This window comes from Dermatophagoides farinae, chromosome 7 (genome assembly GCF_024713945.1).
Source record: "Dermatophagoides farinae isolate YC_2012a chromosome 7, ASM2471394v1, whole genome shotgun sequence".
NCBI classification, from domain to species: Eukaryota; Metazoa; Arthropoda; class Arachnida; order Sarcoptiformes; family Pyroglyphidae; genus Dermatophagoides; species Dermatophagoides farinae.
In genome coordinates, this window is record NC_134683.1 from 3,613,647 (window position 1) to 3,626,629 (window position 12,983).

The 12,983-nt window shown below is 29.5% G+C and overlaps 6 protein-coding genes across 6 annotated transcripts; 2 read left to right on the top strand and 4 right to left on the bottom strand.

The window, feature by feature from the left end:
* Positions 1-311: 311 nt before the first annotated feature.
* LOC124496737 (NADH dehydrogenase [ubiquinone] 1 alpha subcomplex subunit 7) lies at positions 312-942 on the bottom strand. Its single transcript, XM_047060299.2, has 3 exons — positions 801-942; positions 683-729; positions 312-611 (listed from the first exon to the last, which is right to left on the bottom strand). The coding sequence occupies exons 1-3, from the start codon at positions 855-857 to the stop codon at positions 431-433; spliced, it is 285 nt and encodes a 94-aa protein (XP_046916255.1). The 5' UTR covers positions 858-942; the 3' UTR covers positions 312-430.
* Positions 943-980: 38 nt separating this feature from the next.
* LOC124496678 (UNC93-like protein MFSD11) lies at positions 981-4,011 on the bottom strand. The gene is made up of 6 exons (XM_047060233.2): positions 3,305-4,011; positions 2,666-2,896; positions 2,433-2,608; positions 1,973-2,361; positions 1,517-1,889; positions 981-1,449 (listed from the first exon to the last, which is right to left on the bottom strand). Exons 2-6 carry the CDS (start codon positions 2,750-2,752, stop codon positions 1,137-1,139), a joined length of 1,338 nt encoding a protein of 445 aa, XP_046916189.1. The 5' UTR covers positions 2,753-2,896; positions 3,305-4,011; the 3' UTR covers positions 981-1,136.
* On the bottom strand, positions 3,572-5,051 carry LOC124496733 (macro domain-containing protein PG1779-like). The gene is made up of 4 exons (XM_075732938.1): positions 4,834-5,051; positions 4,460-4,720; positions 4,271-4,390; positions 3,572-4,169 (listed from the first exon to the last, which is right to left on the bottom strand). The coding sequence occupies exons 1-4, from the start codon at positions 4,946-4,948 to the stop codon at positions 3,862-3,864; spliced, it is 804 nt and encodes a 267-aa protein (XP_075589053.1). The 5' UTR covers positions 4,949-5,051; the 3' UTR covers positions 3,572-3,861.
* Positions 5,052-5,160: 109 nt separating this feature from the next.
* LOC124496651 (glutamate receptor ionotropic, NMDA 2B) lies at positions 5,161-9,956 on the top strand. The gene is made up of 11 exons (XM_047060194.2): positions 5,161-6,264; positions 6,331-7,096; positions 7,157-7,343; positions 7,414-7,764; positions 7,832-7,949; positions 8,016-8,199; positions 8,275-8,400; positions 8,460-8,556; positions 8,623-8,907; positions 8,966-9,383; positions 9,449-9,956. The coding sequence occupies exons 1-11, from the start codon at positions 6,004-6,006 to the stop codon at positions 9,746-9,748; spliced, it is 3,093 nt and encodes a 1,030-aa protein (XP_046916150.2). The 5' UTR covers positions 5,161-6,003; the 3' UTR covers positions 9,749-9,956.
* A 93-nt stretch (positions 9,957-10,049) lies between these two features.
* Positions 10,050-10,883, top strand: LOC124496727 (peptidyl-prolyl cis-trans isomerase FKBP2). Its single transcript, XM_047060288.2, has 2 exons — positions 10,050-10,359; positions 10,442-10,883. Exons 1-2 carry the CDS (start codon positions 10,162-10,164, stop codon positions 10,703-10,705), a joined length of 462 nt encoding a protein of 153 aa, XP_046916244.2. The 5' UTR covers positions 10,050-10,161; the 3' UTR covers positions 10,706-10,883.
* Positions 10,722-12,917, bottom strand: drk (growth factor receptor-bound protein 2 drk). The gene is made up of 4 exons (XM_047060277.2): positions 12,139-12,917; positions 11,925-12,044; positions 11,690-11,852; positions 10,722-11,624 (listed from the first exon to the last, which is right to left on the bottom strand). The coding sequence occupies exons 1-4, from the start codon at positions 12,312-12,314 to the stop codon at positions 11,418-11,420; spliced, it is 666 nt and encodes a 221-aa protein (XP_046916233.1). The 5' UTR covers positions 12,315-12,917; the 3' UTR covers positions 10,722-11,417.
* Positions 12,918-12,983: the final 66 nt, after the last annotated feature.

A 12,983-nucleotide genomic window follows, 5' to 3' on the forward strand; every position in this document is an offset into this window, starting at 1 on the left:
ATTTTTTTTTTTTGTCCGTATAATTTTGATGATGATGATACCGGCTTATATTTTTTTTTTCTTTCTTTTCTTTTAATGAAGAAAATGTGCTCTGATTGCGTTTATTGTTCAATACGCATGTGTATTTAATAATTTAGAAATGAATTTAATTCACGTGTATCTTGTCTGATTTACTGCAGTAAAACATTCATATTCTGTTTGTGCTCATTTTTTTTTTTTTTGGTGAAGAATGTGAATATACAAGAATGGTACTGACATCTAGTTTTTAATAAATACACAATGTTTGTTTAATATATCGACAATAGATGGCGTTTGACGTAGAAGAATGGATTTTTTATTTTTGTTTTAAAAAATTTTTATTTATTTATTTATTTTTTGTTCCGAAATCAACAAAAGATAAATATAACTACAAGAATAATATTTTATATATTTAATCCCAACGATGAACATGACCAGGTGTTGGCGGTAGATTAGATTTAGAATCACCAATCTGTTTTGGTGATTGTAATGTTTGTGGTGGTAAAACAGAACGTCGTGCATCTCGATTTACATAATAATTATCAAATGCTTTATGTGCTACACCTTGATTCAAATCCGGTTTTGGATATGGTCTATGTATGATTATTGTCAAATAAAAAAAAATGATTGAAATCCTAAAATAATAATTCAAAAACACACATACCTTGGTGATAGTTGATCTTGAAATCGATTTTGATTATTCCATGTACGCTAAACATAAATCATCATATATATCCAATGATAAACATTAACAAATTCGAAATAATTGAAAAAATACTTACACCCAATAATAAGGCACGAAAAAATTGTAATGGTTTACTAATATCTCTTTGATACATTTTTTTCAGAATTGAATTTATTCACAAAAAAAAATTATGAAATATCAACAACAACAAATCATTGAGCTTGAAAATGTCCTTTTTCGAACAATAACAATGACTACAAAAACGCCATCTATCGTAATTTATATAAAAAAAATTTATTCATTTGAATATAAAATAATTTTTGCAACAAAAAAAAAAATTTGAAAAATACAGAAAAAAATGGAATAGAAAAATTGATCAGTAGGAAATTAATAATTGTTATTATGATGATATGTAAGACAATTATTATCATTATTAACTTTGATGGACACGATGATCATTATTTAGATTGATATGTTCATCACGGCGAAGTTTCCATTCAACAATGACAAATGTTAATGTTCCTATTGATGCAAATATTGCCAATATAGCTAATTGTATATAAAGATTAAAATATGGTGTATAGAAAAATGCACAGGCACATGCGATTGATTGGAAAAATTTAAATAATGCAAATGCCGGTGCACTATTATCGGCATATAATGTTCCTAATATTGACATACATTGTGTACAATAACATGAATCAGCGAAACCTAGTAAAAATCCAGATATTAAAGCAATTGTAAGGCTAAAAAAATGAATAAAAAATGATGATAAAAATTAGTTATTCAATGTAATGATGGAAAAACACTCACTTTGGATCAATGTAAGCGGATTTTTTTACCGTTTCCGAAATGGTTGAATCAGGTGGAAAATTGATTAAAATCAATAGAAAAGAAACCATATGAATAAAATAGCCCAATACAATGATTGGATCACGTCCCCAACGAACTGTTTTTGAACCAAGAATACCGAATATAAGACCACCAACAATTTCACCAATACCAATAAGCATGCCGGCAAGACCGACATATTTTTTTGCATTACCACCATCTTTATCCAGGCTATTGATACGTCCTAATGCAGTGGTGAAAACACCACTATAAAAACTAAGTTCAATACCAGTATACCAGAATGTAATACATAACAGGATCATTCTACGGGTACTCAACAATGCAAATGATTCCTCTATAAATTTCAAGCGAAAACAAACAAAAAAAAATTCATCATCAATTAATAATAATCGTTGTATTTTTACCCAATCAACTTACTTATCGATTCAATAATATTGAATGAACCAGATGATTCGATTGATTCCTGTGATTGTAAAGATTTTGGTGAACCCAAAAAAAACATTGTAACAATACCTATTGAACCAACAATCGATAATACAATATATGTAATTGTTCTTGTTGAATGTGGTATATCTTCACCGGTCATATCTTTGAAATAAACAAAAACAAATATATTTCCAAATAGAAGACTACATTGAAATAATGTCCAAAATAAGCCACTATTACGTCCAATTGTTTTTTCTGTTGAACAAACGGTTAGATAATAACCTTGAGCAGTCCATAAGATTGCGGCACCAAAACCAACAATCATTGATACAATATAAAGAAGCCATGCTTGTGGCCATAGAAAATTGGCTACAAATAAGCTACAAAAAAATAATAACAAAATGACATCATTCATCAGACAATCAATATGAAAATGAATATAGAAACTTACATATAGGTTATACCGGAAACAATCATCGATATACGAGCACCAAATAATTTAACGAATGCCGGTGCAATCCAATTGACAAGACTAAATATTAAATAAATAAGACACATACTGACAAATGTATTGGCACCATATTGATCTTTTCCATATTCATGATTGATACTATCGATCATTGGGCCCTAAAATAAAAAATGATTTTTTAATTTAAAATTTAAAACACCTGAAAATGAAATTACCTGAATGAATCCATTCGTTTGAAATGCTGTGAATAAAAACATAAACGAAAGACCCAATACAAACACGTTGATTAGATCACGATCCATTTTTTTTGTTAATTTCCACCCTTTAATGTTTGTTATATACTATTGATTGATTGATTGAATTCGATATATCAATATAAATTTCCGTAACCAACGTTGTGGTCGTTGTCGTTGTTATTGTTGTCGTATCAATTAAATAAATGAGATCTGTAAAAATATAAATAAAACCATAAGTAATGATGATAAAAAGAAAAAAATTTTGATTTAAGATTTATCAATTAAATAATGAAAATGAAATGAAAAAAAAAACAAAGTGCGACATCATTCAATCAATCAATCAATCAATCAAAAAAAAAAAAAAAAAAAAAATGGCCAATGATTGAGTGTTGTCTAATGGAATGAAAATCATCATCATCATCCATATGATTGATGACAAGGATCCACGAATATCCAAGGAAACAACAACAATATACAAATATTTAAAATCATTTTGTATACAATTGATTTGATTTAATAAATGAAAAATTAATTAATTAATTTAAAAAGAGATAAGATAAGATAGTCACATCAGGAATATAAAAATCAAACGGAAAAAAAAATTTTTTTAGAAAATACCCCTTGTTGTTATTTATTGCACATGTAACGATAACGAAATTTTGACATTTAGGCAGCATTTAGGGTAGTAGTAGTAGTAATAATAGTAATGAATTTCAAAATGAGATTGGAAATTCGAATCTCGAATCGCAGATCATTTGGAATGTACACACACACACACACAGATTTTATCAGATGAAAAAATTGACAGGGCCACGCCAACAAAATCAAATATTTCGACGAAAAAAAATACAGTGATTAAAGAAAGAGAAAGAAAAAAAAAGATGCTTGAATCAAAAAAAAAAGCTGTTTATTTATCATCAAAACGAAATATTCAATTTTCCCTGTTGTTTTTGTTGTTGTTGTTGTTGTTGCATTCGACGATGATGATAGTGGTTGGTTGTTGATCAACAAACTCCCCACAAAATAAGTTAATAGCGCATGTCAGATATGATGATGATTTAAAAAATTTAAAATGTGTCGAAATAAAATTTTAAAAATATAATCAATAATCAATAATTTGATTGAATCGGTTTATAAATCATGTATATTGTGTGTGGTGCCAATTATTGATATGATTATTTGTCGATTAATGGAAAATATTCTCCAATTAAACGATTATAAATGTCAATATCTTTTTCGAGAAATAAACAGAATATTATTCGATCAATTGATTGAAGATTTGATGGATTTTCCAACCATTTTCGTATAGTATCCAATGCAATATTAGCTGCATTTTCATTTGGATAACCAAATATTCCAGTAGATATACATGGAAATGCAATTGAACGTAATTGATTATCACGTAACATATCCAATGCATGTTGATAACAACTTGCGAGTAGGTCAGGTTTCTCTCCAATTGGGCCAACACAATGGATTATATCTATGATGTTCAAAATAAATTTTTTCAGACAAAAAAATGACAGACTTAATTACTATATATAAAGAAAGACAAATATGGATTATCATTGCAAAAATACTTACATTTTGCTGGTAAACGATATCCACCTGTCATTTTACAATCACCTGTATGACAGCCATTCAATGTACGACATTCAGCCTGTAAATCCTCATATCCGGCAGCACGATGAATGAAACCATCAACTAGCCATTATTATCATCATGTGATATATTAATTTGTAATCCACAATAGAAAAAAAAAACAAAACTAACCTCCACCACCACCAGCTAATTGTTGATTAGCAGCATTAACAATAGCATCGATCTCCAATGTTGTTATATCGCCATTAAACAATGATAAACGATCATTCATTTCGGCCATTGGCTTATATTTATTGCATACATTCATTGTTGCTGATGTTGTTTGTGATTTTGATTGTTCAGACCATTTTGGTATCTGATTTAATTGTACATAATTCTCACCACATTTATAATGTGTACGTTTTTCATTTATTGCCATGGAAAGAAATTTATCTAATTTACATTGATAATATTGTATTAGTGTTGTTGTTGGATCGATTTTCATCATGTTTTTTTTGCGTCAAACAAATCAAACATGATGACGATTAAGAAAAATTCACACTAACCTTTAGTCGATTGAAAACTAGCCATTGTTCGTTGTGATTGTTGAGTGAGTGTTGTCAAAACTAAATTAAGACCAATTTTAAATGATAATAATGGAATGACCATACGATTAATCATTATCAAATCAAATGAATCAGCTGATGATGGAACCAAAAGAAAACAACGAATCGAACAATCAAATCAATAGATTGACTCAATCATGACCATCGTTCGATAGATGGCAGTAGCCACATTAACAACAACAAAAAAAAAAAATTTTTTCATTTAAACGCGGTTAAAATATTTTTTGACAATGACATGCTCGGAATTTTATTGTTTTTTTTTGGGGGGGATTTTGAAACAAAAAAAAATGAGGAAATATTTTTGTATGATGCAAACAAAAAAAAGTTTCGCGCATGGATTGGATGTGTTTACGGGTGTTAGGAATTGGGGGTTTAAAATATTGCAGGCACACAGATGCTATAGGAAAAAAACATCGAATTGTGTTTGTGTGTGTTAGCCGAACCCAACAGAATTTATAGAATGATTCTATTGTGCGTGTGTGTGTGTGTGTGTGTGTGTATATGGACAGGACATGTTATATATTATTGTTGTCTATGTATGAAAAAAACATCAATGTCACTTGAATGGATGTTTAAAGAGAGAATCTGATGGCCACTAAGTGAGAAATGGGTTGGGGGGATGTGTGTGTGTGTGTGTGTGTGTTTACAACCAGAATTTGATGTGTGTGTGTGTGTGTGTGTGTGTGTTTGTCTGTGTTGCCTACGACGAACCAAACGAAAATAAATAGAGAATATGGGTAAACAAAAAAAAACATTTAACGATCCAAATGACTATGTGTTCATTGAATTGATTGAATAGAATGAATTCAGTGTCTCTATAGAAATATATCATCATTCCATTCCATTAACACAAATTAAATAGATTTACACATGCACATCAACATTATCGATTTGACAATCGATTGAATTTAATAATAATAAAAAAAAGAATTGGAAAAAAACCAACAACCAAAACGAAATTGAATCTTGTGACAATGAAAAGCCATCATCATCTCTATTATCATTGTAAGATGGAGAAATTTGAAAATCATCAAATTCATTGATTCATAAATTTTTCGAATAAAACAAAACAAAAAAAAACGACCCTTCTTTTTTCAACAAAAAAAAAAGATGATGATGCTCAAATTAATCAGACACCGCCCATCATCATATACCTATAGTAGTAGTAATAATAATAGTAGTTTGATACTATTGCTATCGATGACAATTTTTATCTTTTCATTAATCATCATCATAATCATACCGAATATTGATGGTTCATCAAATTATCATAATAATCATCGATCATCATTAATGAATGCACAAAAAATAACATTCGGTGCTATACTGCCCAAAACATCGTTGATCACATTACAGCGACAATATTATAAGGTAAAAAAGTTCATTTTTGTATCAGAGAAAATGAATTGATTGAAAAAAAATAAATTTTTTTTCCAGCGCCTTCAAGATTCTGTTGAATCATTAATGAAAAGTCGTAATCGTCATGAGAAAAAAATTGAATCTATAAATGAAAAATATAATTTTACAAATTATTATCAAATAACACAGGCTCAAGTTGTGCCATTATCGTTGGATCCAAATCCAACGGAAATTTTGAATAGTATTTGTAATCAATTATTAGTGAAAAATGTATCGACAATATTGTATATGACCAATTCAGAAATATGGGGTAGTAATGCTGCATCGGCACAATATCTATTACAATTGACCAGTTATTTAGGCATACCGGTTATTGCATGGAATGCCGATAATATTGGTCTTGATCAACAGCAAAGTGTTCATTCACGTATATTACAATTGGCACCATCAATGGAACATCAAGCATCAGCAATGTTAAGTATTTTACGTCGTTATTCATGGCATACATTTTCAATTATAACCAGTAAAATTGGTGGCTATGATCATTTTATACGTGCATTACGTGATCAAACATTATCGATAAATGATTATAGTTTCACTATATTGGATATAATTACTGTACAACGAACGAATCGTGATGAAATTGTTGAAGAATTACGTCCACTTTCATTTAGTGAAGCAAGAGTCATATTGTTGTATTCAAATAAACGTGAAGCACAGGATATATTTGCTGCTGCTGATCAATTGAATATGACTACAAAGAATTATATGTGGATTGTAACACAAAGTGTACTTGGACCAAGAGCCGGATATGCACCGGGTGAATTTCCTACCGGTATTCTAGGTAATAATTGACAGTAATTTATCTCTTTCTTTTTGACATGTTTTTCATTTTTTTTTGCAGGAGTACATTTCAATACGACACATGAAAAATTATTGGAAGAAATTGAATTAGCTGTAACCATATTTGGACACGGTTTAGAATTATTGGTCAACACTAACAATGATAGTAATGTATTGAATTTAAATAGTGCCATTAATTGTAATTCATCGGCCAATATTAAATGGACAACGGGTGAACAATTATTTTAGTATGTTTTTCTTTTTTGTTGACTTGAATCATTTGAATTAATTGATTGATTTTTTTTGCATTTCAAATAGTTTTCTACGTAATGTAACAATCAAAAGTAAATCGGGTAAACCATCGGTTGAATTCAATCTGGATGGTACACTTAAATATGTTGAATTGGATATAATGAATTTGAATAATATGGCCATTTGGGATAAGATTGGTACATGGACTGAAGATGGTATAGAAATCAAAGATATAACATGGCCAGAAAATTCTCCAGTACCACCGATAGGTATACCAGAAAAATTTAGCCTAAAAGTAAGCTGGTTAGAAGAACCACCATTTGTTAATTTTGTGCCTCCCGATAATGAAACCGGTGAATGTCGTATGAGTCGTGCTGTACCATGTAAATATACACTTGTTAATATCGTCGATAATAGGTTAGTAGTGGTTTTACGATTTCAAAATTTGACCATTTGAAATTTAATTAATTATTTGTCTTCAAAGTACATCAAATGGATGCTGTGCTGGTTTCTGTATCGATTTGTTACAAAAATTTGCCAATGATCTTAAATTTACCTATGAATTAGTTCGTGTTGAAGATGGTGCATGGGGTATACTGAATGTAAGTCTTTTTCTTATGATGAGAATCGGAAAAAAAGTTGACTAAAATTCTTGAATAAAATTCAAGAATGGAACCTGGAATGGTTTAATTGCAGAATTGCTTAATCATAAAGCCGATATGGTTGTTACATCGATCAAAATTAATTCTGATCGACAAGCATTTGTTGATTTTACCGTACCATTTCTGGAAACTGGTATCGCTATAGCCGTTGCAAAACGTACCGGTATTATTTCACCAAAAGCATTTCTAGGTAAAATGAGATAAAAATTGTGAAATTTTTAAAATTTGTCAATTTTTACAAATACCTTTTTTTGATATATTGTAGAACCATTCGATGTAATATCATGGATCATGATATTGTTGGTCAGCATACAAATAGCTGCATTTGCTATTTTCCTATTCGAATGGCTAAGTCCATCCGGTTATGATATGGCAATGAGACCACCAAAAGGTCAGTTTTGATTTGTTGAAAAATTTACTTTTCATTCATCGATTGTTGTTTGTTTTTAGATCATAAATTTTCATTATTCCGTACCTATTGGCTAGTTTGGGCCATTCTATTTGGAGCTGCCGTACCTGTAGATTGTCCAAAAGGATATACAGCAAGGTATTTTGATGTTTGTGATTCTGGTTTTGTATTCTTGAGTAATCGGATTTTTTTCGCACATTTCAGATTTATGGCCAATACATGGGCTACATTTGCTGTCGTATTTCTTGCCATTTATACTGCTAATCTGGCAGCATTTATGATTACACGTGAAGAATATCATGATTTTACCGGTATTGAGGATAAAAAATTGGCCAATCCACATCTAAGTGAACCACCATTAAAATTCGGCACCATACCATTCGGTAATACGGAAGCAGTATTGAAATTGAATAAACCAAAAATGTATCATTATATGGCACCATTTAATCGTTCATCAAGTAAAAATGGTGTTACAGCTGTTAAAAAAGGGTTCGTTTGTTGTTGTTCGATTTAGAAAAAAAATTCAAATTTTTCTATTCACTTATAGAGAATTGGATGCATTCATCTATGATGCCGTAGTATTGGATTATCTGGTCGGTGAAGATAATGATTGTGGCCTATTGACCGTCGGTAGTTGGTATGCTATGACTGGATATGGCTTTGCTATGCCAAAAAATTCAAAATATTTGGAAAAATTCAATAAAAAAATGATTGAATATCGTGAAAGTGGTGATTTGGAACGGCTTCGTCGTTATTGGTTTCAAGGTGCATGTAAATCACAGAAAAATAAACGAAACATGAGTAAACCATTGGATATTAATCAATTTATGAGTGCATTCCTTTTGCTTGGCTGTGGTATCCTGTTGACAGTCATATTATTGGCACTTGAACATCTTTATTTTAGTTATTGTCGCCGTTATTTGGCTAAAACGGAAAAAGCCGATTGCTTTGCACTAGTTAGCCTTGTAAGTGATTTCAGATTTCATATTCACAATGTTGTTGAATTTTAATTGAATTATTATCATTTTAGAGTTTGGCCAGATCATTAAAATTGAATCAAAAAGATCAAGATATTTGTGATCGTGATTGGTATGTATGTGATAATGTTGAATGTGAACATCGACGACGGAAAATATTGAAAGAATTGACTATTCAACGATATCGTATACGTGAATTGGAACGATCATTTAATCGACCATTTAATGATAGAAATGATTATCCATCAAAATCGATTGATCAAAAATATCATCATGATCATGATAAAAATGATAATGATGGCGATGATGATGATGATGATAATGTTGGTGGTGGTGGTGATCATAATCAATGAATGAACAAACAACAATGATCAATTATAGCATCCATTCATTATATATTATAATAATAAATGTATAGATAATCATTATATTATTACTGTTTAAACACTTATCATATATAAATTATTATTATTATTATTCGTCAATTAAAATCAATCATTTATCAATTATCAATTAATTTATAATAAAATAATAACAAGAATGTTTAAAATTGATCGAAAATCGACAATTTCAAAAAAAAATATCGTTCGAAAGAAACAATCGATTGTTCATATTAATCGACATATCGTATATATCGCACACAAACACACACTGTTTTTTTGTTGTTGGTTGAGTTGTCACATTTGAATTTTCTGACGTCAAGTATTTTTTTTTTCCATTAAATTAAGTAAATTTGAATATAATAACAAAGGATTGAAAAAAGAAAATGTCTATCAATCGGAAATCGATTACAACTGCTCAAATCATCATTATTTTATTTTTATCCATTGTGTTCATTACTGTACATTGTAATAATAATAATAATGATAAAAAAGTGACCAAATTACAGATTGGTATCAAAAAACGTGTCGATGATTGTCAACGTCGTGCATCAAAAGGCGATATATTACATATTCATTATCGGGTAAATTTATTTGTCATTCGAAAATGAAAAAAAAAAAAATTTCAATCATCCACTTTTCCATTCATTCATTCATTACACACAGGGAACATTACATTCAACTGGCGCTGAATTTGATAGTTCATATAAACGTGGAACACCATTGAAATTTACATTAGGTGCTGGTCAAGTAATTGCCGGTTGGGATCAAGGAATGTTAGGTATTTGTGTTGGTGAAAAACGAAAATTAGTCATACCATCTGATCTTGCATATGGTTCCACTGGTTCACCACCAACAATACCACCAGATTCATCATTAATATTTGAAGTTGAATGTATTCAGATTGAAAATCGTAAATCAGATCTATAAGAAACAAAAAAATCAAGCTCCAGAATCACCATCATTATTATCATATAAATGTGATATTCAATCGAATCAAATTTTTAATCTGTATGTGTGTGTGTGTGTATGTTTGTTTATTTCAGCATGTTTTTTTTCAATTCATAAATAAAAAATAAAAATAAAAATCTAGATTATCATCATCTACTAATAATAATACACATGGTCATTTGTCACAATAATATTAAATCGAATCGAATTAGTGTTGTTGTTGTTGTTGGTTATAGAATTTTTGTAAAATAAAATGCAAATAAAATCATCAGGAAAACGAATGACGAGGGAGATTGGTGGTGGTTAAAAGAATTTAAAAAAAAAAACAAATTTCAAGATAGAATGATAAAATTCATGCTGCTGTGTAATGTGTGTGTGTGTGTAGAATGAGATAAGGTAAATGCTGAGAGAGAGAAAAAAAACAGAACAATTTATATGATGATTGAAGCACAATACACATCCACCTCGGGTTTTTTTTTTGGTTGTCAGTTGACCATCATGACGAGAGGGATGTGTAAAATAATTTGTAGATATAGAAAAAAAAACTGACTGATCAATCGAATGTTGTCAGCGTTGAATAATAATAATAATTAGTAGTAGTAGTAGTAGAGAATTCGATGATTAAAATCGCAAAAAGAAGAAAAAAAAATTTGAAATCAAATTGATTAACGTATTATTATCATTATTATTATTATTGTTGTTGTTGTTGTTGTTGTCCATCCACTTGTCCAAAATAAGGTTCAACATATGTAGCCGGAAAGAAACCTTTTCGAGTACCAATTTCACCTTCCCACCAATTTTGATCACTACGATCAATTACACTGATTATGTCACCACGACGAAATTCAAGTTCACCAGATTCTTGTGAGAAAAAATCATACATTGCCTGTACTTTTAGCTGTTAAAAAAAAGGATCCAAATTCAATTCAATAATTAAAATTGTAATTAGAATTTAAATTTTACCTCTGGTCGCATATCCTTAAGTTTAACCTCTTGATTACGGCTAACCGATGATGTACGATGATAATCAACTAATTCATTCAATGAATTAAATTTAACAACCCAAAGAAAAAATTTTCCATTTTGATCTCGTAAAACTTTAAAATGTTGTACACCATCAGGACATCTAAGTGAAAAAAAAACAAATAATTAAGAATTGTAAATTGAATCATCAAATAACTCAATCTTGATAAATTACTTGACTGATAAGGAAAAATCTCCTGGTGATGATTCACTGACACGTATAAGAAAGGCTCCTTCATGTTTATCATGTAATAATTTTTCAGCTTCAGCTCTTGTTATACGGCCATAATACCAACTATATAAATTATTATTATTATTATTACAAAGAAAAAGAATTTGAAAACAAAAAACACATTCGATTGAAAACATTCGAAACAAAATAAACTTACTCATGATTTTTCATTTCAATATAATTACTTGGAATAAGACCTTCACGTGAATCCAATTCAGCTTTATACCAATTAATATCTTCTTCTTTATTCAAAACTTTTAATACATCACCACGATGAAAACTAAGTTCATCATTGGCTGTTGCATTGAAATCATGTTTAGCAATGGCTTCCATTTTTTTTATTATTAAGATCAACAATGAATTCGAGATTCAAATAATTATAGTAGATTAGACTAAGATCCAAATGAGAGAGAGAGAGAGAAAAAAAAATTTTTTTTTTATTGAGCAAAATTAATGATTCTGATGATGTCGAATGATTGTAATAAAATATTTGTTGTTGTTGTTAATATTTTGGCACTAAAGAAAATAAAATATTCTTCAATTGAAATCAATCGATTAATGAAAATTGATCATCAGATGTATACACACACACACACATAGCTCAGCCACAATTAAAACGAATTATAAAACATTTGATGATTCTTATCAGAATCTGATTTTTGGAAACAAAAAAAAAATTCAAAATTCTATCGTTCTTTTTGTTTTGTTTTTTTGATTTTCTCTTTTTTTTTCAATATCAATGATGATCAATGGTGATCGATCGATCGATGATGATGATGGAAGAAGAGTACACACAAACACAGCGAAACCAGTGACACCAACAACAACAACACCAGCAACAACATGGAAACAAGGAAAAAAAATGAAGACTGCATTCAGCCAAATATTTTGGTGAATATTGTTGTTGTTGTTGTTGTTGTTTATTGTGTTGCACATCTATATTGTGTGTGTGGTAGTGGTCATAATAAATACGTACATATATATGTTATATTACATTACGTT

What these genes read in the sequence shown, in the direction of transcription:
- drk (XM_047060277.2), bottom strand. Translation starts at nt 12,314, where the DNA reads ATGGAAGCCATTGCTAAACATGATTTCAATGCAACAGCCAATGATGAA. An exon ending in ATTGAAATGAAAAATCATGA is followed by an intron (nt 12,045 to 12,138) that starts GTAAGTTTATTT and finishes TAATTTATATAG; the next exon opens with TTGGTATTATGGCCGTATAA. An exon ending in GATTTTTCCTTATCAGTCAA is followed by an intron (nt 11,853 to 11,924) that starts GTAATTTATCAA and finishes TTTTTCACTTAG; the next exon opens with ATGTCCTGATGGTGTACAAC.
- LOC124496651 (XM_047060194.2), top strand. Translation starts at nt 6,004, where the DNA reads ATGATGATGCTCAAATTAATCAGACACCGCCCATCATCATATACCTAT. An exon ending in GTTAATATCGTCGATAATAG is followed by an intron (nt 7,765 to 7,831) that starts GTTAGTAGTGGT and finishes TTGTCTTCAAAG; the next exon opens with TACATCAAATGGATGCTGTG. An exon ending in GTTACAGCTGTTAAAAAAGG is followed by an intron (nt 8,908 to 8,965) that starts GTTCGTTTGTTG and finishes ATTCACTTATAG; the next exon opens with AGAATTGGATGCATTCATCT.
- LOC124496733 (XM_075732938.1), bottom strand. Translation starts at nt 4,948, where the DNA reads ATGATTAATCGTATGGTCATTCCATTATTATCATTTAAAATTGGTCTT. An exon ending in ATTAGCTGGTGGTGGTGGAG is followed by an intron (nt 4,391 to 4,459) that starts GTTAGTTTTGTT and finishes AATAATGGCTAG; the next exon opens with TTGATGGTTTCATTCATCGT. An exon ending in ATATCGTTTACCAGCAAAAT is followed by an intron (nt 4,170 to 4,270) that starts GTAAGTATTTTT and finishes TGAACATCATAG; the next exon opens with ATATAATCCATTGTGTTGGC.
- LOC124496737 (XM_047060299.2), bottom strand. Translation starts at nt 857, where the DNA reads ATGTATCAAAGAGATATTAGTAAACCATTACAATTTTTTCGTGCCTTA. An exon ending in TTCGTGCCTTATTATTGGGT is followed by an intron (nt 730 to 800) that starts GTAAGTATTTTT and finishes ATTTATGTTTAG; the next exon opens with CGTACATGGAATAATCAAAA. An exon ending in CAAGATCAACTATCACCAAG is followed by an intron (nt 612 to 682) that starts GTATGTGTGTTT and finishes AATCATACATAG; the next exon opens with ACCATATCCAAAACCGGATT.
- LOC124496727 (XM_047060288.2), top strand. Translation starts at nt 10,162, where the DNA reads ATGTCTATCAATCGGAAATCGATTACAACTGCTCAAATCATCATTATT. An exon ending in TATTACATATTCATTATCGG is followed by an intron (nt 10,360 to 10,441) that starts GTAAATTTATTT and finishes CATTACACACAG; the next exon opens with GGAACATTACATTCAACTGG.
- LOC124496678 (XM_047060233.2), bottom strand. Translation starts at nt 2,752, where the DNA reads ATGGATCGTGATCTAATCAACGTGTTTGTATTGGGTCTTTCGTTTATG. An exon ending in GTTTCCGGTATAACCTATAT is followed by an intron (nt 2,362 to 2,432) that starts GTAAGTTTCTAT and finishes ATTTTTTTGTAG; the next exon opens with CTTATTTGTAGCCAATTTTC. An exon ending in CAATATTATTGAATCGATAA is followed by an intron (nt 1,890 to 1,972) that starts GTAAGTTGATTG and finishes TGAAATTTATAG; the next exon opens with AGGAATCATTTGCATTGTTG.